The sequence below is a fragment of the Tinamus guttatus genome, unplaced genomic scaffold (genome assembly GCF_059628265.1).
Source record: "Tinamus guttatus ecotype Peru unplaced genomic scaffold, ASM5962826v1 Tinamus_guttatus_pri_ptg000347l, whole genome shotgun sequence".
NCBI lineage: Eukaryota > Metazoa > Chordata > Aves > Tinamiformes > Tinamidae > Tinamus > Tinamus guttatus.
The window spans coordinates 164,505-188,704 of NW_028288881.1; the positions used below are offsets into that span (position 1 = coordinate 164,505).

The 24,200-nt window shown below is 35.1% G+C and overlaps 1 protein-coding gene across 2 annotated transcripts in view; it reads left to right on the plus strand.

Annotated features, from left to right (window-relative positions):
- Positions 1 to 24,200, plus strand: part of NCAM2 (neural cell adhesion molecule 2) — a 261,042-nt gene that overhangs the window by 114,428 nt on the left and 122,414 nt on the right. For both annotated transcript variants that reach the window (XM_010220023.2, XM_088529801.1), the window contains exons 2-4: positions 19,708 to 19,782; positions 21,241 to 21,447; positions 23,582 to 23,725. In XM_010220023.2, the coding sequence (XP_010218325.1) occupies positions 19,708 to 19,782; positions 21,241 to 21,447; positions 23,582 to 23,725 (426 nt within the window). The remainder of the gene's footprint in view (positions 1 to 19,707; positions 19,783 to 21,240; positions 21,448 to 23,581; positions 23,726 to 24,200) is intronic.

Sequence of the window (24,200 nt, forward strand, 5' to 3'; positions counted from 1 at the left end):
TCGTGGTCTGAATGCTGGATTGCCTTCATCACTTTATCTTTTCTGTGAGAGGGACCCTGAATATGAGTTTTATGATACTCTTACCCAGCAAAAATGGGCTTTCCTCTCATCTTGGTATCTGGCTAAGTCTGCTCTTCCTGTAAATCTGCTTCACTGTCAGAGACTGCATTTTCTACCATTCTAAATTACTTACTGGACAAAAGGAATTTTCTCTCTCTCTTTGTTCAGTAACAGAGCCATCACTTATCCATTGTGTGATATCTTGATTTTTTAAAGAAGTCCTCAGATTCTTGAAGGATTAAGTGTATTGCTTCTCCCTTTGAAAGTCCTGTATCCTTGTGGAAGGCAGAATCTGAACCTCGTGTCCCTGACCATCTGCCCTATATTGATTTACTCAAAGTTGCACTCTGCTACAGTCATGCCATTGAAAATGTGTTTTTTGATGCTACTTATTTCTGTAAGAAGGATGAAAAAGATTCATACTTTCTGGTTAAACTGCCATGTTCTTCCTGGATGAAGTATCCCCTAGATGCTATTTGCAGCTCTTTGAAGATCATCAATGAATTCTGGAATGAAGGTGTGGATTAATCCTCCCTTTTTCATTTTCTTTCAGTGAAAAATTCTAAGATGCACCTGCAGTGTTACTGTACATAGGGCAGATATGTGCATGTCTGTGACTTGATGACCAAAGAGGTGTTTTCTACAAGTAGCTCAGATTCCTTGAGATGAGTAATCCTTCCATACGCATCCTTTACATCTTGCACTCCATCTTTCTCCAAGTGCTGTCATGACTATCTGCTTCTGGAATTCTGCCAAGAAGAGGGGCCAGAGATTGTTTTCTGTTCAGCACCTATAAAGCAGAGCCTCTGAAAGATGTATTAAACTTCTTTTAGCAACCTTCTATATTGCCAGTAGCGCCAAGACATTCTACAATAAATAACCTTAGCAGGGTTATTTAGTAGGGTAGTCTGTCAAATTTGAAATTACCCACAAGATAGTACTGCTTTAGTGCAATCCATGGTGCATTTGGGCTAATTAGCACTATAACTTTCTCTGTCTTTTCAGGGGGAAAAAAAAAAAAGAGCAGATTATATTGCATGTACTGTTCCAGAGGTCCAAAAAAACATTAATCAAATTTCATAATCTAATTAGACTCTTTCATTTTGTAATATTAATGCTGGATTGCAACCGTAAACCACATTAGCAGTTTCAGTTATTTGAACTTGGAGTCACCAAACCTAATGCAGTCTGCATAAATACAGATTAAATACCTTGTTTTTTGTTATAAAAGATGAATTACCTTAATGTGGTGAGTTGTCTGACTTATCCTACTTTTTTTTTTTCCAGAAGTACTAGTGTTCTAGTAAAGTATCATAATCAATGAAGTACATTTATGTATTTAATTTTTCTCCGGGAGTATAGTTTATGGGGAAAAGGCGGCTCCTTTTTTTTTTTTTTTTTAAATCTAATGAATAGGTAATGAAAATGAAAAAATGTTGGTTTGCACTGCCTTTGTAAACAGTAATAGGTTTGTCAGACATCTGCTTCTCAGTGGATTCACAATGAAAATATTTCTCTTGCTACTTATAACAAATGAAACATCAGCAGAATGATGCACTACCAAAGATCTTAAGTTATTACAGTCTCCAAAAGTGGGTGACTGCCAAAGTATTGTTGCTTATTAATCCTTATTTAGGTTTTAGTTGTTGGTGCTTTCCATGTTCATAAGGCGTGCCTGTATAGTTAAGATGAACACCTGCCGTTAGTTCAAGTGGCTTTACTTTGTCAAGGCAGTTAAGAATGTTTGCTTTTATTACTTTTTTTCCCCAGCAGATTAAGTGTGAAGGAAAACACGCTCTTTTTTAGTGAAGTAATTTTCTATGTATACGTAGTCTTAAATGAAATTCATTTAGTATGTATTTTATCTTGTCACTATAATTTGGATAATATTGATTTATATTTCACATACTAAAGACTACAATTTTTCCTCATGTGACACCTCTGGCTAACTTGGCTTGCCTTTGGTGGAGATTAAAAAATGAACAAAGATATATTTCTACCTCTTTTTAATAAGCTTCATTTTTTTAATAAACTTTTTCTCAGGGAAAGTTTCACATATAACCCCAGTTTCTATACTTGAAAATGAAACATTTTCAGAGTTTGGTTATTCCCCATGATGCTTCTCTGATAGTCCTTTGATTCACTTTCATTGTGTTTTAGAGCTTGCAGCCAAGGCTGTTCTAAAACTTTATTGCTTCCTTGAGTCAATTTTTTTAATCAGTCAGCCATAGAACTGAAATTTAAGTGCTCTTTAAGTCCCAAGACATTGCTAGTAGTCACAATATTATTCCTGGAAACAAACAAACAAACCCCTCCGAAACCTTTAAAGCTAAAAGAAACAACTGCATGTATTATATATTATATATGTGCATATGCAGTTAATTAATTAATGTCAGAATTTTTACACAATCTATTGAATTTGTGGAACAACTATTATTTAAACCTTCCTGAATTTTTGAGGCTGTCACCTGAAAAAATACCGTGCTTAATCATAATGGATTAGATCATTTAGTAAAAGCAGTGATTATTTATTAAATTCTTAGTTTGCTTGGCAATATAAATATTCAAAAAAAAATAAATGAATTTTAAAAAGCCACTAATTTTTGAGGAATTCCTTATAATTAAAAAAAATATGTTTTCATTTTGTGATACCTCTAGTTTTAACTTCTGTGTATCATAGCAGAAAAGAATTTCAGTGTTTCCAGCTTTACATACAACAGTGATGTTTATCCACAGAGTGTTCTTGAGTTCAGAATTTTCATGCTAAGATGGGGTTCTTACTATGAAAGGCATTGGCTATTGTTATTTAAGCTTCTGGTTCTTTTCTGTAAGCTATACAGCAAATCAGATGCGAGAAACTCAGTACCAGTGAGTTATATGTAAAGGTAGAGTTTACTACATACACGATAGAAATCTATATTCCAACGAGTGAATATTGCTTCTACCCTATTCACAGACATTTGCAAAAAGCTAAGGTTTAAGCTTAATTTCCATATCATATAAAGGCTTGAATTAATGAAGTGGTGAGCAGTTCAGTCAAGCAATAGGTAGTGTCAGAGAATAGAAAGTCAAAATGAGGCAAACCTGCGTATAGTTCTGTGTGTGGATGTAACAACTATTATTCCTAACATACATTGCTCTTGGATAGAGTTTCATTTTGCAATCTAACCAGGGACTTTGCATGTTTCATCAAAATATGATATATATCTTCTTTTCAAAGATTGAATGTTCAACACTTCAATAAACTGGAATCTAGAAAGTTACCTCACAAATACACGTCAAAAGTAAAAGTATCTGTATGTCAAGTGTATGAAATATGTATCAGAGATGTACATATCCAAGATAAACATCAAACATTCCCATATGTAGATTCGGAGGAAGGGAAATCCTATTCCTGCCAGGTACCTTTTGTAGCCGATAAAGAAAACTAGGCACTTGGAGGTTGTGAGTCGGCTGAAAAAATTATTTTAGCCTGCAAGGAATTAGCTCTGAAAGTTCCTTTCTATTGACTATTTATGCCATTGGGGCAATTACCTACAATAAGTAATTTAAGTCTGGCAAAGTGAATATCACCCAAAATGTTTCTAATGCACTAAAATAACATAGGCAGAAGATCATGGGGATGCACATGCTGCATGTTAGATAATTAGGAGAAATCAAAATAGCATCTGAATAAAACGAAAACAAGTTGACATCAAACGAAGATCATAATCTATGATACTGCATAGATGTTGCCTAAAAAGAGCAAATAAAGGAGATTTTGCTTGCAAACCACCTTTCTCATATTTCATTTTCAGTGTTCTGCCAGAGCACATGCCTTGCTCTATTACATTTCTATTACATTTTCAGGATTTCTTCTGACTCTTACAGTACTACAGGCCCACAGCTTCTGCCATTTGAAAAAACCCAGCATGGCTTGGAGGCCGACTTGAAGACCAGTAAAATGTTTGGCCACCAACCTCATAAAACAATGGCTCATACAATAAATAAATCAAAATATCAGTTATATCAGTGAAAAACTTTCAGATTTCCATACCATAGAAAGGCTGTGCTTACAGAAGCACAGGACAAATTTATTGTTCTTTCCATTTTACAAAGGAGTAATTCATTGCATTATAGAGCTTTCTGTCTAACCATTATTTTCTTCTCAAATCAAGAGTTGTAGAAAAAAATGCTAGTATTGATCTATGTTCAGGAAGATTTAAAAAAAAATGCTGTATTTTTTCCCTTTTATCAACTATAATATTAGGACCGAAAAATAAAATTATACTTTTTTTTCTACAGTTTTAAATGGAGCTGAAGAACCTGACCAAAACAACCATATAACTAGAAATTACTATTATGAACACTGCTTGCAAATCTCAGCCTGAAGGTGAAAATGACTCAGTAGCATGTTAATTAAGATACTAATGTAAAAGAGAGTACACCTGGGTTCCAGTTCCTGTTCTAGTGTGTGTTTAATTATTTATGCAAAGCGAACAGCCTCAGGAGAGAGATTGAAAGCTCTCAGCTGCAAATTATCCTGCAGCTTCGAGGCAGAGGTGCTGTCTTAAAAAGTGAGAGACCTGAACTCAAATTCCCTTGGGTCTTAACACTGAAAATTATTGTGTACAAAGGAGAATTGTACCTGTGGTGATAAGAACTTACTATTAGTCCGCTTAAAGTTTAAATGACAGTCCGAAATTATACATAAAAAGAAAAAAAAAAAAAAAAAGAAAAAAAAAGAAAGAAAATCAACGTCCTTTCTGTTATTTATCATGTTTTGGTACTTTACTCACCATTGTCCCTCTGGATCCTAAGATTAACAATTTCGGTTCTCGGGAAGGGGAGGTGAGAGTGTCCATGACAAGTCGTCACCATCCTGAAGTCTTTGCAGGAAAGACTTAATGCTGGGGTAGAAGGAGGGGCGAGAGGGTAGTCCTCCTCCTTCCAAGAGGATCATGATGTTGATGTCCTCAGTCTAGAGTACACTTGGATTTTTTGTTTTATTTTTTATTTTTCTTGTTCTCTCATCTCAGACTGCTCTCTTCCTCCTCCTGCCAGCGAAGTGTGCGCGGCTGTCAGGGGCTCTCTGGTCGGGGGCGGTCAGATCCTTCCCTGGTTGCGCTCACGGAGCTGCAGACAAGACGGACAATGTTCACTCAGCCACTAGGCGCCTGCTCAGCCCAGCCCAGCGGAGGACACAGTGAGCCCAGCCACCTGCCACTGAGACAGCTGGCAAGAAGAACACCTTTACTGGTTTAAGATGGCTTACAGCACAGATAGGAAGAGACTGAATTGAAAAATTCAGTAACTGTTGGGCAAGAGGTATTTTTAACACTAGTGTAAATCTAGCCCAAAGTTTTGTTTCTTTCTTTTTTCTTTTTTTTTCTTTCTTTTTTTCTTCCCTTTTTTTTTTTTTTTTTTTTTTTTTTTTTTTTTTTACCAGGAAAAGCTATTTGTTAATAGAGTACTTTGGATGCCAAAGAAAATATCATCCTACTTCTGGGGAAAGAACACAGCCACATTTCCTGGAATGCAGGCATAAATTGAGGCAATAGGAGATATGAAATAGGGTATGACATTCAGAGCCTTTAATATAAAGACTGTAATGATAAGCGTGTTTGCAAAGAAAAGGCATCTCATCCTGTTCTGTGCAGACAGGACTGTCTTTAAATTCCAGAGTATCTCTGTTCTTTAGCTGTGCCTCCATAAAGGAGGAGATTATGAAATACAGTAGAATTACTATGTAGGAATGGAGGTAAGTTTTGGTAACGTCACTATTATTGAGGACTACACAAAGTATTTACATTTAAAATGGGGGCTTTTTTAATTTGAGAAATAACTTTATGTTTGGAGGGACCTTAAAAAATCTTGAAAAAAGATGGAGCTTGCAGAACAAGAATCAAAACCGTGTGCCATTTAGCACATCCATCCATTATTGAAGGTATTGGTGCATTAGTTTGTTATTTTCTATTCTTCCTTGCCACAATTATGCATTTACATTTTAAGTGGCTGGACAAGCTGATTAAATATAATTGAACTGCACAGAGTTTCACACCTAGGGAAAAAAATGAAGTTTATGCAATTATTCTTTCTCTTATTTTCTCTTAATAAGATTAGATGTTAATGGCCAGTTTCAACTAAACCTGCCATGAACACAAAGGCTTTAAAGATGCAATTATTTTCCTGAGTTTCTTGGAAATCTGCAACAGGATATTTGGCTTTCTACGTAAGGGCTTTTAGTTAGAGGACATGAGAAAGAGCTGAGATAGTTTGTTAGAAGCTTAGGTGCTTAGGTAAAAGTCTTTGGGTGTGTGTGTGAAAGATTTTACAGAATAAAATGAAGATAGGTGGAACAAAGGAATGTTTGGTACACATCTTCAAGAAACATCTTTTTTTTAGATGTGCTGTTGGTGGAATGACTTAAATTATATATTATATACATTTTACTTGTGGTGTAGTTTGTATTGTTTCTGAAAACAATATTTTTTATTCATGCATATTGGTTCATGCTTGATATTTAGTTTTCCTTTTTCAAGAGGCAAAATCACGTACATACGCAACTCTACTGTTGAGTGTTGGGAGATGGTGGGTGGGCCAAGTTGCTTTCTGTAAAAGAATGAACCAAAGCCAGTAATTTGTCACAAATGTGACCTCTTTATTCCCTGCCTTTCCCATCAAGAAGTCATTTACCTCAGTAATTTTGGATGTTACAGAGAGTTCTATGAAATTCTCCTATATTGTATAGTCCCTCTTTGTCTTAAGCAGATATTTAACCTAGAGAAAAACACTGCAGCAAAATCATTGAACCAAGAACTATGACTGAGAAAGAATATATCTTTTAGGTTAAGTTCTGTTAAGGTTTGAATCAGACACACACCTATTCCAGTACTGATTTTTCTTCTTATGAAAGCAACCAACAATAAGTAATCTGAAGCTATAGTCTCATAATTAGTTTAATTCACAACAGATTATCCTTGGCACTGAAATTGGTAAACCTGCTATGTGCCATCAAAAAGACAGTAGGGTAGATTGTTCTAGTTAAGAGCAGAAACAGTACTATTGGGAAGTAAATTTGAAAATATTTACATGTGAGATTGCAGATAGAGAAAAAAACAGATAATTAAATGATGGAACAAAAACACCTACGTATATAGTATACACCTACCTATATATAGTATGCTATCTACTTATTCAAATATTATGGTTTTTACATGTTATGATCATCATGTGATTTGTTGAGCTAATTTGTTTATGTGGTTTCTTTGTACTAATGTGTTTCCTTTTGAAAAGTCAAGTTGAATCAATTAATGTTTCTCATTTTTATAGAGTAAAATTTCATAGAGAATATACTTTTCCTGTCCTTTTTTTTTTTTAGAATACAGAAATTGATTTTTTTTTTGCTAATATGATGAACAAGCTCTGAGAAACAGATGATCGGGGGGTGAAGAAGTAGGACGACAAATCAGATTTATTCTTCCTAGAGTGTTATAAATCACAAAGTCTACAACTGTAGAAAGTATTTTCAGAATATTACATTATTATATATCAAAAAGGGTGATAATATTGGTACACAAAGCAATTCAGTGATCAGAACAAAGTTACTCAGTACACAGGTTCAGGGATTAAGTAGTGGAAGCAGAAATACATTCCAAAAGTATATTCCTTTAGCTTCTGTAATTAATTAAAATGTTTCTTGTTTCTTATAGTAAGTGAGAATTCCATTATTCCTTTCATCTTCCAAAACTATCATAACTTGAGAAATATTTCCCCAGTTACTTATGAAGTGTAATCTTTAAATAGTTTAGTTGGCAAGCATACCCAGAAACTGCAACTTAATCTTCTCCTGGAATTCTGTCATATGATGTGTCAGTTGGGAATCCTTAATAATTAATAATATTCTGACTGATCATGGTGCTTCAACTAGAGCAAAACAGATTGTCGAATTCTGTACAATCATGACAGAACAAAGAAAGGGAGCAGGAAATTGTTATACACATTGTTATTCTCAAAATAGTTCAAAGGATGAAACACACATTGAAAGAATCTGTCAATGTTATTAAGACAACAGAAAAGATCTTTTCAGAAATGTACAATTATTTTTTTTTAATTCATTGTCAGTAGCTATTGAGGATGACAGAAGTTTTAGGGCCACTGATGACACTGTAGACAGGGGGTATTAATAGTGAATTAAATGAATGGTGTAAATGTACCTTTATACTCCTAATTGCCCATGCTTGTAACGAAGGATCGGTACAGACTTGTGCCGTGTTTTAGATTGCTCACAACTTCTTGTCTGCTCTAAAAAGAACAGTGCGGGCTGTATGGCTTTCTGAATTGACCTGCTTTATGAGTTATAGTCTGAAATTTAGAGGTTTTTTGTGCTTACTTACTGAAAATATTTTTAATCTTTAAATTAGTTTCAACTTGACCAAATAGAGATTTGATCAAGGGAATTGCAGCAGCATTGAAAAATGTGTATATAATTTCATGAAAAGATTTTTAAATTCGTGATTGTCTTGTACCATGCTCATTAATTTGTCTGTCTAATTTCATATTAATAGCAACCCATTTGGTTCTCAGGAAGCCTTCAAAGCAATCCTTTGAGAGAAAATTAGTTTCCCAAACCAAGATAATTAAAGATGGGAACTTGCTAGCACCCATACAATAGCACTCAAAGATCAAAGAGCTTTAGGGTTAAAAGAAGGAGTTTAAAAAGCCAGTCTGAATATGTTATGATATCTGGCAGCATCACTTATAAATAAGTATTTTCTTGAACTCTTAATTTTTTGAAACATAAAGAATATTTGTGCCTGAGTCTTTTCATAATCTAGACAGGACTTACGAGGCTGTTTTGACATTTTTCCACAATTCAAAGAGAATACTTAACTGTATTAAGAGCAATAACTTAAGATTTTTTTTAATAATACCTTAATAGGCAGCCGTTCTTTAAAGGCAGACAAACTTTATTTTACGTGTTTTTTTCTTTACCAGCCATAATACTAATACCTGACAAAAATGCCTCTTCTTTGCTTATGCCTATCTTCAAGTGTAGAACTTTGGGCAAGTTGAACATGGGCCAGCCAGACAGTCTGACAGCAAAGGTGTCTGACAGCATCCGAGGTGCATTAGGGAGAGTGCTGAGAGCAGGCTGAGGGAGATGGGGCTTCCTGTCACCTCAGCAATGCTCAGGCCACCTCCAAAGTGCTATGCATACACCTAGGCTCCTTAGTAAGAGAGAGACATGGACCTGATGAAAAAAGTCCAGCAAAGGGCCATGAAGGTGGAATTAAGGGACTGGAGCCCTTCTCATGTGAGAGGCTGAGAGAACTGCAACTATTGAGCCTGGAGAGGAGACGTCTCAGGGAGATCTTATCGATGTGTATAAATACCTAATGGGAGAAGTGAAGAAGAATGAGCCAGACTCCCCTTGGTGGTGCCCGGTGACAGGAGGAAGGGCAGTGGCCTAAGTTAAAACACAAGAAATTCTACTTGAACACTGGAAAACAATTCTTCACTATCTCTTTAACTCTTTACTGGACTTTTCCAGCTTGTCTATCTGCCACTTGAACTAAGAGCTCCTAACTAAAACTCTTACTTCACGTAAGAGGTTGCTTACCTCCGCAACATTGAGCAGAGGATGGGGAGAGGAGTTTGGTCAAGAGAATTGTATAGATGTCATTCAGAAATAATCATTTTGCCTTTAAAGGTAATTTAAAATGAATCAGAAAATATTTGTCCTCTACTATTTTCTTAAGGTACTTGCTTTTCTATCGCATGAATTTATATTTAGGTTGAATCTCTAACCTAATGAACAAATACTTTCAGCAAGTCCTAAATGAAATGATGTAAAGAAGGAAAGATTTATATATATTCATTTTATTCTCTAAGCTAAGATTCTAAATGAATCCAGACATGAAAGAGAATTTTCTTATTTAACCAAAGTAACTGATCTGAGTTTGAAGTTACCTTCAAAGAAAAGAATCTTGGAAAAGATGATTTTTAGAGTTCCCTTCTAACCTAACTTCTGTTTTTATCTCTTTTTTTTTTTTTGGGGGGGGGGAGATAGAAGCAGAAAAAACAAAAACAAATTGAACAAACAAACAAAAAAAACCAGAAAACATCAGAATTAAAGCTGAAAGTGGTTTTATATAAGTGGGCAGTTTTGTGCCGGACAGGAATAGATTCCTATGAGGTAACTGAGTTAAATATTTCTGTTCGTGAACTACTGCAGATAAGAAATAAATATAAAATTGGGAAAACAAAACGTTTTGTCATTTCATCTTTTGAGATTATGGCCCCATATCTTTATCCTTTCTTCAGTATAGTCCTTGATATACTAAGGCAGTGAGACAAATCCTTAATGAAATTAAATATTTTTTTTAATGACATGGTATTTCTCAAAATGGGATTGAGAGCACTCAGTACTGTGGAGATTCTGTGCATAAAAGTATCTTTTCAAATGAATGTAATGTTAACAGCTGTGGAGACTAATATGGTCTACTTCTGCACAGAAAGTACAACATCTCCAACAGTCACACTTTGTAAAAATGACTTGGCAACCTACTTTGGATAGACATTTATTAGATATGGTTGCATGCCAGTATTTAACCCTTCAGCATAAGACATTTTGATGGATGAATTTTTATATAGATTCGTATGTATAAAGTAGCATCATTTTTATTGAATACTGAATATCTTGAGATTTTTTCTTTATATAAGTTTTCAATATTCTCATTGTTGACAATTGTTTATAGTTTACAAATAAGATAACATTAAAGTATAGATAAAAATACATTACAATATTACAGGTTTTTGTACCTTTGACATATGGTAATATTTTTAAAGTACTTCAGTGGAATATTAATTTTTTAATACAAATAATTATAGATCTAGATGATTCTAGTGCCTTGTCATGCTTTCGTTGTAGACTAAAGTAGAAAGTAAATAACATATAGAGAAAAATAAAAATAAAATGGCTAATTTTCCATGTTATGCTGCCAGTACCTTTCTTCCCAAGCAGAATTTTCTACACTAAGAAACTTAATGTCTGATACAGACAATATTTTCTGTAACTAGGATCTATTCAGGTTGATATTTTCATGTCTTGGATGGAGACTGTAGTGAGGCACGGGTTGGTCTCTTCTCCAGAATAACTACTGATCAAACAAGAGGAAATGGCCTCAGGTTGCACCAGGGGAGGTTCGGTTTAGATCTTAGAAAGAATTTCTACACAGAAAGAGTAGTCAAGCATTGGAACAAGCTGCCCAGGAAAGTGGTAGAGTCACCATCCCTGGCAGTGTTCAAGAAAGGTGTAGATAAGGCACTTAGGGACATGGTTTAGCAGGCAGAGTGTTGAGGGGCTTACAGTTGGACTCGGTGATCTCAAAGGTCTTTTCCAACAATAATGATTCTCCAATTCTGTGATATTAGTAGTAGTGGAAAAGGTTAATACCAGGTTGGTCACTGTTGCATTTCAAAAACTAGCTGTGAATTTTCCTTGGTGAAGTGAGGGAAAATAAAATACATTTTTCAAAATAAATCATGCTGAAAGAACTGGTGACAAAAATCTGAATTACAGTGAATTTGGAGTGTTTGAGGACTATGTCTCTTAAAAAGCATGCAAAGTGAATGATGCCAAGACAAAGGCTGCAAGTTCTCAAATCTGAACATAGACACTGCCAAGTTATACATGTTTAGCAGCAGACAGTCCCTATAGACATATCTCTATGCCCTGATGGCATCTGTCCTCAAAAGGACAGGTTTCAGAAACAGGCTGAATGGGGCAATCCAGATATCTGTGCTCCATTAACTGATTTTCTTGGGAGGTCTAGCGGACCACCTTGGGTCACATTTCCACAATCTGTTTGTCGACAGAAATGAAAATTTGGGTTTTATGTAGTTAAAATTGAAATTCTGATTTCATTCTGCAGTTCCATGAAATGAGAACTTACTGCTTGTACTTCTGTTGAAGAAACCTGACAGAGACCTTAAATGTTTTTTAGGCCACAAAAAAGTTTTTGCAAACTCACTCCTGTTCTCTGACAAAAGGATATTTTTGGATGAGCTTCCTTCAGTAAGAACAAAAAAGGAAATCCATGAACAAAGTAAATGCAGTCCATATTTTAGAGATTATTGGAATTAGACTTAAAATTCTTCTGCTTCAGCTACAGGGATGTTGGCTAGTCACTTTATTCAGGATTTAATTAACTGTGCACTGCTTATAACATTGATGGTTGTAGTTTACTACTGTAGTTCTGTTTTAATGTATTTAATGTATTTTAATGTATTTAATGTATTTAGGGTTTTATAGGCTACCGTATTTTTAGCAAGAGCTGCCAGGAGAGGAAATTATGCAATTGAAGTGGTTGGTGTGTCTGACCATCTGCTGTTTCTTAATCTCACCTACAGAATCTGAACTCAGAGGCTAATTTCAGCATCTTTCTGGGGAGAGGTGAGAGGGAGGCAATTGATTGTGGCTTTCCTTACAAAGACTCCGTTTGTTTTCAAAACAGTCAAAATGTACAGAGCTGGTAATGAAGTGATCTGACTCCTTGGCCCGTCTCTATTAGAGAGTGCTCTCTTTTAGCAACCCCTATTATCTTTTTTTTTTTTTTTTTTTTTTTTTTTTTGAGAAAGCACTTCACAAAATACAGGAATAGAAAATGAAAGGAGGTTATTGGAAGCAAATATTATATTACTCCTTTTTAGAACATGCTTGATACGATGCTCCTTTTCTGAGGATGGCCTGCATACATTTTGATGAACTCTTCATTACTACTGTGTGGTTTAGAGGACATCTTCAGAACTGTATTAACAAAATGTGTTCTATTACTGAATGAAATTCTAAAGAGATACCTTAACATGTCCAAGCCCTTGGATATAATTTATAAATGATCTTACAGAATCTGCCAGATTCAAAATAACATTTCTAATGCTGTGCCAGTAGACACTAAAAAATAATTATTGTATTTTTTGTTATATCAGAGATGTTGTATTTTAGTTACATGATGATTTGAAGGGATATATGCATATATAATTTTTATATCTATATATAAACTTTATATATATAATTATATATAATATTTTTTGCAAAAAACTTTTTCAACAGAAGTCCTTATGCGTCTTTTAGTGTAAAGTTTGAGATGCGCCTTGTTTGGATTCAGGTTATAAAGGCCAAAGATTTAGAAAGAATACTGGTTCCATCTATTGATCCCTTGCCACTTGGGCTACCACATGATTTTGTAGGAATTTTGGCAGTGATTCAGTCTGGCTTTTTCTCTCACTCCTGCTCTGAGCAATGAGTTCTGCGGCTGTTCTGAAGGCAATTATGAGTGTACCCTTCGATTAGAGTCTTCCTGTTCAGTTATTGACTTGGCATGTTATCAAATTTGTGCTGACTCGCCCCAGCACCAACAGATAAATGATAATTTTCAAAAGTTTCTATCCCAGCAAAGCTAGAATTAAATTTAATAAGGAAGTATGAGTCATGTTGTATAAAGCCTTCTTTTCAGCTACATTTCTAAGGTTTGTGCTTTTAAGAAAAAGTTATTGGTTTTAGACAAATGTTTTTTCACTGCGCTCTGTCTGATTTACTATTGCTATTCAGTGGAGCAGGGAGAAAGCAAGGTGAGTTTGTGTATTAGATCAGGCTAATTCACACCTAATCGTTGAGGTTGAAACAGCCTCTAGAGATCATCTAGTCCCTGCTCAGAACAGGTTGCTTAGGGCTGCATCCAGCTGGGTATTGACTATCTCCCAGATGGAGTTTCCACAATCTCTGGGAAGAGAAAGGAACCAAGAAGGGAACCAGTTCCAGTGTTTGATGTTACTCTGAGTTAAGTGTAAAATAAATAAATATGTAAATAAATAAACTGTTTAAACAGATTTTCCTGTATTTCAATTTGCGTCCATTGCACCAAGTCCTGTCATTGGACTGAGCCAAGCTCTTCACTCCCCGCCTCAGATACGTATATACATTGATAATACCCCCACTGAGATTTCTCTTCTCCAGGCTGAACATTTGAAGCTCTGTCAGCCTCTCTCCATAGAAGGAAGAGGTTTCCAAGTTGCAGCATGTCAGTTTATGAATCACTTTTTGTGAAGGTACATATTTGCATTGCATAAGAGAGGGGAAGAGGAGGGTATTTGTTCAAAAGCATTTCAAATGTATTAAGACTTTTTTTATCTTTACTATTAGGATGTTCCTGTTCAACTAAATACTCCCATCTTCATTTTCTTTTCCTTTAGGGCAATGAATTTTTTTAATAAGGTTTCGTAGTCAGCTTGTCATGACTGAGAAGTTTGAGAATACAGTTGTAACTGGCCAGCTTTTATTTACAGAAAATACTGTTTTAAAATGGTATATTGTCTCTGCCCAGATAGCAGTGGCTCATTACTGTTTTTACTGCAAGGGTAATAGAAAAATACTCATCAAGGATTCTCCTAATTCATTTTCTGAGTATGATTCAGTATTTATGCCATTGTTACCCATGTAACATATATTATGACACATGATTGGATGGTGGTGGTTCTCTTGCATCATGCTTTTCACCTCTACAACATCTGTTTACACCCTAGAAGGCAGTTTGAACTTCCTGTGACTTCTAGCTCTTCTCACCAAGGAAAATGACACTTTCACAGATGCAGAAAATGAAATCGCAATGACACAAAGACTGTTCTGTCTATCTAAAAATGAAACACTCAGAGTTCCACAAGCCAGAAATTCAAGTAGGACTCCATACTGATGAAATGAAACCTTAGAACTTTATATCAGGACTTGATTTCCTACTGACAAATCCAAATTAATGCTCATACAATGAATCTGAAAGTTATTCTGAACTACTACCTTAATCCTTGCTTTTATTAAGCAATTAAAAATGTAACAAACATCTTTCAGCACTTTAATACCATGGAGAAATTATGTTAAAAAATCTATTAGCAGTCTACTTACTGTGAATTTGAAACTAATCAATTTCCATAGAGTTTTTGTAAGTTTTTGTAAGTTTTTGTAAGTTTTGTAAGTTTTTTGTAAGTTTTTGTAAACTGATATTGAAGATGATTTATATGATTTACTGATATTGCCACAAAATAAATTGCAGACAAGCAAAAAAATTGCTGAATTCTTCATATTCTTCCTGAAAGCAAAAAGCCATGACCAGAGTAAATTTACTTACTATTTGGAGTCAAAGCATACTATATTTTAGAACATATTACATGATTAAGATCAGAGAACTTATTCCAAACAGAATTAGCACCTTTAAGGACACAGTTCTTCTCTCAGTTGTATCTTGCAGTTATCCTGTTTCTCTAAAAAGCACAGCTGAAGTCACCTGGATTACTTCCTGTAGCTGTCATTCTGAATGAAGCTTATTCTGAGTTCCATTTTGATCCCAAACTATGCTTTGATTTGAAGTTTTGTAGCTGGGTTGCACATATACTGAAGAAGGAATGAATCCCGGGCTGTACTTCTTCCCAGAGCAGCTGATACCATGAAATTATGGTCCACAGTGTTCTACCCGAAGTAATTTTATAGTAATGTACTGCGGATACTCTCTGCTTGTTCTGTAATATCCTTGGAAACATGGGAAGAGGCAATATTTTGACAAACCCATCAAAAAACTACTGCTTGTTTCTGGCTGTTGTTTTAACATAGTTATAAACTGCTTCTGCTGACTTGAATTTTTGGAACAGCTTCCCTAGGCTGACATTATAAGCCAGAGTCATAAGTATTCAGAGACTTTCAAACCAGTCTGATACAAACCACCATAATAATTTAATTTATTAGCTGTTAGTGTGCAGCAGGAGCTCAAATGGCATATACATAGTACACCATCTTCATCACAGCTTCTAATAACCCATGTAGTTGGTTGTCATTGAAATAAACTTGAAAGTAGTGCAAAGCATCCTGGATGTGCCCTCTCTTTACAGTATTTTACTTTTAATTGCACATCATACACTAGGTAAGTGATGAGTGAGCCTTCTTGTAGCCTAGTAATGGACTGCTTTCCTGACTACCTTATAAGCACAGATTGCTAGATTGATCACTTGGGCAATATTTTTCATTCTAATTTACATACAGGAGTATTTTTCAATTTACGTGAAGTAGAGCCAGTAAAAAGCAGTGGGCATGAGGCATGAAATATTGGGCAGATGGCCATATATTTTTTTATTTTGTAAATATTGAAGTGCCATATGTGGAAAAAAGGATTTCATTTTGTTTCCAGAGATGAGGCTAGCATATCTCCAAACTATTAATAATTGGACTTATGCTAAGAATTTTAAGTGAAGTTCAGCATATTGGTAAAGCTGTATTGTAGTCTCAAAAATATACTTCATGGATGAAGGAAAAATACTCTCTCACACTTCTCTGCACATTTTCCTATGTTCTACTTGACATTTATTACATAATCTATGGCATTTGTGTAATTCAGCATTAATTATCAAAGTTATTGAAACTGAGCAATGTAATTGTCCTTGAAGTTAAATTGATGACATGCATATATGGTAAATATGGTAATATACTTGTTTCTGAAGCAACTCTGCCAGACCTAAAGAATATGGTAGCAGACAATGATGGTATGAGACCTAAAAATGAATCTTTGTTTTAAAATACATGTCCAGGCTCTAATCTCTTGTAATTCTACAACCTCTGAATTTATTAGTACCTTAGTTTCCAACTTGTTGTATGTCTGGAAGTTAAAGTGAAGCTTACTGTTACTGCTTTGAGTAGCCTCCTGAATGGCTTAGCACTTATTGGTGCCTCTTACAACAAAAGCTCATTTCCTGTTCCTGTACTTACGCTTGTCCCTTACTGCTGCTCCCATGGATGTAAAGGCCCATGGATGTGAATGAGAACATCAATCTCTTGTGTTAATGTTCTCAGCAATCAGGGCTGTGTCAGTTGCTAAATGAGTCGTTGCTATTTTCCTTGCTTTTGACATGTGAGTGGTGCTAGTACCTGCTCTGGTGCTAAAACTGGTATTTTTTAAAGTCTATTTTAATGTTTTTACTGACTCCTAAGTAGTCCTGGATGCCTTTATGGATGGACAACTTTTGTAGTTGAACAGGGTGCTTACTTTTGCCCAAAAGAGGTGGCTGTTTTTGTTCTACTTTTTATAGATCGATCGATCGATCGATCGATCTATCTATCTATCTATTTATCTATCTATCTATCTATCTATCTATCTATCTATTTATCTATTTATTTATAGCAGGGCGAAGAGGGCGGGTGGTGCAGCGGGGTGGGAAGGAAGGGAAGCGAGTGGTAAAAAGAAGAGTTATGTTGAGATCATGTCCTCGGGAGGAGATCCACAACTTAGGACGTCACGTATAAAATGTATACTGCACTTTTTTAGAAAATAACTAGTTCTGTTGAGTGATACTGAAGTTATACTTTCCTTTTCCTATTTCTTTCTTTTTTTTTTTTTTTTTTCCTATGTGTGTTTGAAGTGGATATAGAACACAAAATTCAAACCTGGTCCAGTTCTTGCTTATCCAAGCTGATAATTTGAAGTACATCAGTTACTATCAAATGCATTTTGTCATGCTTTTCCCTTAGTTGTAATAATTGCCCTGTTATTATGTATAGTATGCTACTTACACAGCAGGGTTTTTTTTTTTACCTTTTACTTAGTTTTTGCTGTTAGCATAACAGAGTTATTAATCTTCTACCAGACTTTTAAGTTCCAATGTATTCATGGGGAAAAATGAGAATTCGTCATATTGAAAAGTTAGATTGGGTGGTAATACTGTCTATCTCCAAAAAAGTTTGTTCTTTTGTACTTTCATAGTAATTATGCAAAAGAGTAATATGCTAGGGACATTCAATCTACTCTGTATTTCCTAATGTTCACTGTGATTGGTGTTACAGTTTTCTGAGAAGTGTTTACACATATATAGAATAGAAGATAATTACGTATTCCAAGACTCAAAACCTAAAAATCTTGAAAGATGTTTTTATAGTCTCAAATACATCTCATTTGTGTCTTATGTCTAATACTGAATTAAAATTTAGTAAGTATTCATCCCCCCAAATTAAGTCCTTTTCTATCCATTTTATTGTTGGCTTTGGTGCATGAACATTTATTGTCTGCTTTTTTTGAGACAATAGATGTTAAGAAGCTACAGCTGCTTACAGTAATTACAGTGCAGTGATTGAGAATGTAAGAATACATGGTTATTTTGCTTTAATAATGCCATCATTAATACAGAATGTACTGGAAGGTTATTCACAGGGTCATAGAACTGTAAGATAATTCTGGTAGAAAAAGACCAAAGGACGTTTCTAGTCCAACCTCCTGCTCAAGGCAGGTTCATCTCTAGGGACAGAGGTGGTTGTTTGGGACCCCAGCTGGTGCTTGACTATAATGGAGGCTGTATAATGTCTAGGTTAACCTATCCACTGCTTGACTGTCCTCATCTCCAAAAGATTTTTACTTATATCCAGCCTGAACCTCTCTCATGTTGACTTACGCCAGTTGTCTGTCATCTACCTGCCGCTCGCGGTTGCAGAGAGCCCTGCTTTGTCATGTGCATGCCTTTCCCATAGGAATGTGGCTGGTGTTAGGCTTCCTTGCCGTCATCTGTTTTCTAGGATAAACAAGCTGTGGTCCCTGAATCTCTCCTCACAAGGAAAGTGCTCTAGCTATGACCATCTTGGTGGCCCAATCTTAATTCATTTTGCTGAAGCCTTTGTATATTCAGGGGCCCAAAAGTAGATGCAATAGTCTAGATGTGGACTAAGGAATGCCAAGGTAATGATCCAACCTTCTACTGGCCATGATCCTGTTAATACAGATCCAGGATGCTGTTGGTTTTCCTTGCTGCCAAAGCACACTCGTCTGCCATGTCACTCCTCAGTCTGTGTATCTGACTAATCCCTCAGCAAGGGGTTATTCCATCCCAGGTGCAGACTTCTGTGTTTATCCTTGCTGAAAGTTCGTAAGGTCCATGTGTAGACTTTCCTCCAATCTTACGCAGTGACCTCCTCCAGGTCATTGATAAAGATGTTAAACAAGACAGGTCTCGGGATAGGCCAGTGAGTTACTCAACTCATTATGGGCCTCCAGTAGAGTACATCCCATTAATCACTACCCTCTGAGCCCAACTATCCAAACAGTGTTTTGCCCATTTAACAGCTATCCATGCAGATCATAATGTCCTACTCTGGAAACAAGAATGTTCTGGGAGATAGTGTCAAAAGCTAAGGTCAAGTACTAAGTCAAGTAAATGCTACCCACTCTTCTCCCCCCATCCATAATGCCATTAATTTTAATCTAGAGTACAAAAAGGAAGATCAGGCATAATTTATCCTTGCTCAGTCTATGGTGGCCGTTCCCATTAACCTTCTCACTGAGTTTTCGTTGTGTATGCCCACAATGAAACGATGTATTCAATTTCTCTATTTTTTCCACATCTTTTCCTCTGGTTTAGGATATGAGGCTGTATAATTATTCTTTGTATAATATCTTTTGTTTGATTTTTTGTCTATCTCAATATACACTCTCTTTTAGAAGATACAATATTAAGGCCAAACTTCTTAGATTTGTCATATATTTCATGTAGTACATGTTACAGAAAGAAAAAAATCAAAAAATTGAAAATAATAACTTTTTAAATGGTAAGTGCCAAAAATATGCTTACAATGTACTTGATATTTTTCAGCCCTACTTCAAGTTACGATTTCACTTAGCAAAGTTGAGCTCAGTGTGGGTGAATCAAAATTCTTCACATGCACAGGTATGTATTCATTTTATTTGCAGGGGGGCGGTTGTTAAGTTACAAGCTTTTTCATAATTTGAAAATGAATCAATTGGTTTAGAATAGTAACTTAGAATGGCATGATTTTTGTATTCACATTGACTTGTGATAATTGCAATATGTAGCAGATCTTTTCTGGTATAATATGTTTCAAGTCTAGGAACTGTTGATTTCAGAGTCCGAATGAATGGAGTCACTCAGTTTGAAATTTGTCTATGTCAGTGTAGATATTTTTTATCTACTGACATGCTTGCTTAGTTAAAACATTTTTACTTGTCTAAACTCTGGTATTAGAATTTATATAGGTAATCAGATGTTGAATAATTGTGTATGCCACTCTGCAGAAATATTTTATTTTTAAAGTAGTTTAACATAATTGCTCTTAAAATTCTACTGAGATTTATTTTAAAAAGTCATCCACTTTACAACACAGATTACATTAATAGATTCTCAAATTTATTTCTTAAATCTGTGAATGGAATATTTATAGAGCAAGTCTAAGAACCAGCATTTCCTTCAGATGTTAAGCAAAAAAACACTTATCTTTCCTTATCTTTATTTTTTGAAATGAAATACTTTAATCACACTGTCAAGTATGTAGCGGCAAAGGTAGAAAACTATGGCAGAAAGTGAAAATGGCAGTAGATTGTGGGGAACAGGAAGAAACCTAATACTGAATTTTATGGCTGCTGCTATTACATTACCACTGTAAAGACAACAAAACAGACAAAGAAGAATAATCCACAAACAACAACAACAAAGGAAGGAATAACTGCCACTGCTTCTCCTGGGTCACTCTGTTTGGGCATTGCTAGGCAAGTTCAAGAACTTTACAAGCAGGATAAGTACAACTTAAAACTGTGAAGTTTTTGGCTAACGCACACAAGCAAAGACTAGTATTTAACAGGTTTCTCAGCGAAGTGTTAGTATCCCTCCACCCAGATAACGCTCAAAGAGTCTGTGCCGGCCAGGCAGGAGGTATCAGTCAAGAGGAGAGGAGAGGGGTTGACCAATCCTTGGTGTTGCTGAGTTGCAGTCTCCCACCAACACTGGCACCTGGTCTGACTTACACTGGCAGTCCAGCTGGCTGGTGGATTGGTCCAGTGACTGCTGAGCAGCCTGTTTTGTTCATTTAAGATTTTGTAGCTTTCCATGTTGGCATTTTTAATCCTCAATCCTTGAGCTACTTACTTTCCTGTCTCAACAATCATACATCTGCCAGAAACATTATCATCCTCCCACAGACTTTAATGTAGCTCTTTCTTGCAACCTGGCAGTTCTTTCAGAGCCAAGGGTGTGCTGCTGGGGAGGTTATGACAAGGAGAGGATAGGGAGTAAAAGGATTACAAAATCTGAATACAATATCTGAATATTGCATAATGATTACCTGAACTTGAATGCTTGTTTAATTTCTATTTATTTATTTATTTATTTAAGCTATTGGTGAGCCTGTCAACATAGACTGGTACAATCCACAAGGAGAGAAGATTGTTTCTAGTCAAAGAGTGGTTGTTCAAAAAGAAGGTGTTCGATCACGTCTAACCATATACAATGCAGATATAGAAGATGCTGGCATATACCGGTGTCAAGCCACAGATGCTAAAGGACAGACTCAGGAAGCTACTGTTGTTTTGGAAATTTATCGTAAGTAAAGTATTTATCAATTAACAAAAGAAAGACTATGTCTTGAAAGCGTCTGTTATTCGGGAAATGAAACATATCACAATATCTTCAAAGATCTGAACCTTACCTTCTAAATAATAGTGTTTCTTGCAGTTTCATTCACATATATTATGAAGAAAACTCCAGTAAAAGAGGATAACCATTTTGTAATGTATATCACTTCTGCTTTGTATTTCAAAATAGCATGTTATAAAGATGCACTGTATATCACTAATGGAGAAGAGGACATAAAAGAAAAAGAGTTATATCAACCTAGTTCTTACTACAAATGCACATTCAACTAATTAAAAATGTATATAACTAAATAAAGTGCAAAAACAGTAATGCACGTCACTAAAAAAAGTGAATTTTAGACTGAGTTAGTTTTTTGGCTTTTTTTTTAATTAATCTTTTCCTGTTCTTGACCTTATTATAGAATTTTGCAAGACAATGTTGAAGGCTAACATGGTAAACAACCAAAATGCATTTCAATTTCAAATAACTAATTGAAGAGTATATTTGAAATGTAAATGCACTGTATTATGGTGACGGTTGTAAGAGGGTTTCTTTTTTTTTCCATTTAAATTTAAATAACTTTGCTGTGTACTATACTCTTTAGATCAATCAAAGATACCTAAGAGCAATATTCTAAATGCAATTTTCTTCAAAGTTATAAGGCAGATCTTTGTGGGTGAAAGGATGGGACATACGCCAGCCGCTTTTAAGCTGACTTCTCTAATTTCATTGGAAAAGAGCTTTTAATATTCATAAGAAAATATGGTAGCAGTTGGACTCGACATTACCAAATTGCAATGAGACAGGAAATACACAATTAAATGATGAAGTACAGCTTCTGAAAGGTACAGATAACACAGATAAGAAAAGGCATACTGTTTAAAAGTAAATGGAATTGATAAAATAACCATTAGGACGATGATAGGAGTTACGAGCAATTACATGACGTCTTGAAAGCTGACGGTTCAAAGGATTTCAAGTTTTGTGGAAGTCATTTGTATGCCTAAAGCTGCCAGTCACTCCATTAGCAGACTGCTGAGCAAAGTTGAAATCCTTTGAAGTGTTTGCTTGTGGTAATTTTAATAATTCAGAGGATAGACAAACCCAAAGTCCCACACAATGAATGTGAAGATTTATGGGAACTGACATTTAAAGTTGAATATAAAATTCAATATTTGTGATTTATTGCAAGGAAAAAGAGTATACCATAGAGTCCAGTAACTGACTGGTCGCTAGTGTCAATGAGAGTTTTTCTCAACTTTATAGGGTTATAGACTTTATAGACTTAATTGGGGTCAACTATTTCAAGCATTTATTTAAGTGTTTAAGAGGTGTATATAGTAAAAGTGTGTTCCCTCTATCAAGAGAATAATGCAGATTGTTTACTGTTTGCTCCTGCACTCAAAAGGGACATGAAGAGAAAAATACAAGGTGGAGATGCATCTTCCTTTCTTCAAAGCGTTCACTGAAATGGAATTGTCAATCTTTCATCCTGGAGAAGATTAATCAGTTTCCCCTTTCCCCTGTGTTCAAGAAATTGTTCCAGGACACTTTTTCATGCAGTGGATTTTTGCATTAGCTCTCTTATGACATCGTGGATTATTACCATCAAAGAATTCTTTAACTCTATTCTCATAATACTGAATTTATTCAACCTATTAATAAAATCTTGTTTGATGGAAGTTTTGATGGAGTAAAAACATGGTTTTTTTTTTTTCAGCAATAGTAGCATGAAGAATAACCACTTAACAGAGTAAAGTAAAGAGGACTAGTTAACTGAATGGTTAGCCCTCCAAAAATTTAGAATTTCAGGATTGGGCTCTGAAACACTGAAAAAAATGAAAATATTTATCAGATGTGTTCAGTTTATACGCAAAACCAAAATATTCTTAATTCTGAATGATTATAAAATAATTTTTACAGACAAGCTGAATGTCCTGTATACAGAATCATTTTAGTATAATCTGGGCGAAATATTCTATGGAAGTAATTCTATAGGAGTAATTCTCAAGAAGAAGGCGTAAGAGTCACCTTTATCACCTTTATATAATTTCAGTCCAAGTAATCCGGATTTAGTATATTTTGTTCTCTTCCTTTTCAGAAAAGCTCACTTTCCGCGATATAACATCTCCTCAAGAATTCAGGCAGGGACAAGATGCGGAGGTGGTTTGTCGCGTTACTAGTTCACCTGCTCCCATTGTCAGCTGGTTGTATCGGAATGAGGAAGTCACAGCTACTTCTGACAGTTAGTATTTTGGTAACTCTTTAAGTTATACATTATAATTAATATTAAAATACTATTCTAATTATCATTTTAAAAGAAGACTAATCATCTTTTAGTGTAGCATGTTAATAAAGGATTCCTGAAAGTAACCTATATATTTCTATTTCTGTTTTTATTTCTATTTATTTAGAATGGTTTAGACATCACTTGGAGGTTTATATCCCTCCAAAATGATATCTTTCCAAGATCCAAATGAAAGCTATGATCCACTTTGTCTATACTTGTAGGTCTATTTCTAAAATTTTGAACAGGAAAAATAAGAAATTGTGAAATCAGAGTAAGTGAAATTATGTTAGTCAAAAGAATGATCAAATAAAGAATAAAGGTTGAACATGCTTCACTGTGAAATGCATCTTGAAAAATTATTGTTTGTCTTTAGGTAGCTATGTCATTAAAAATATTTGTCTTACTGTGATAATTTATTGTATTTTCTGAA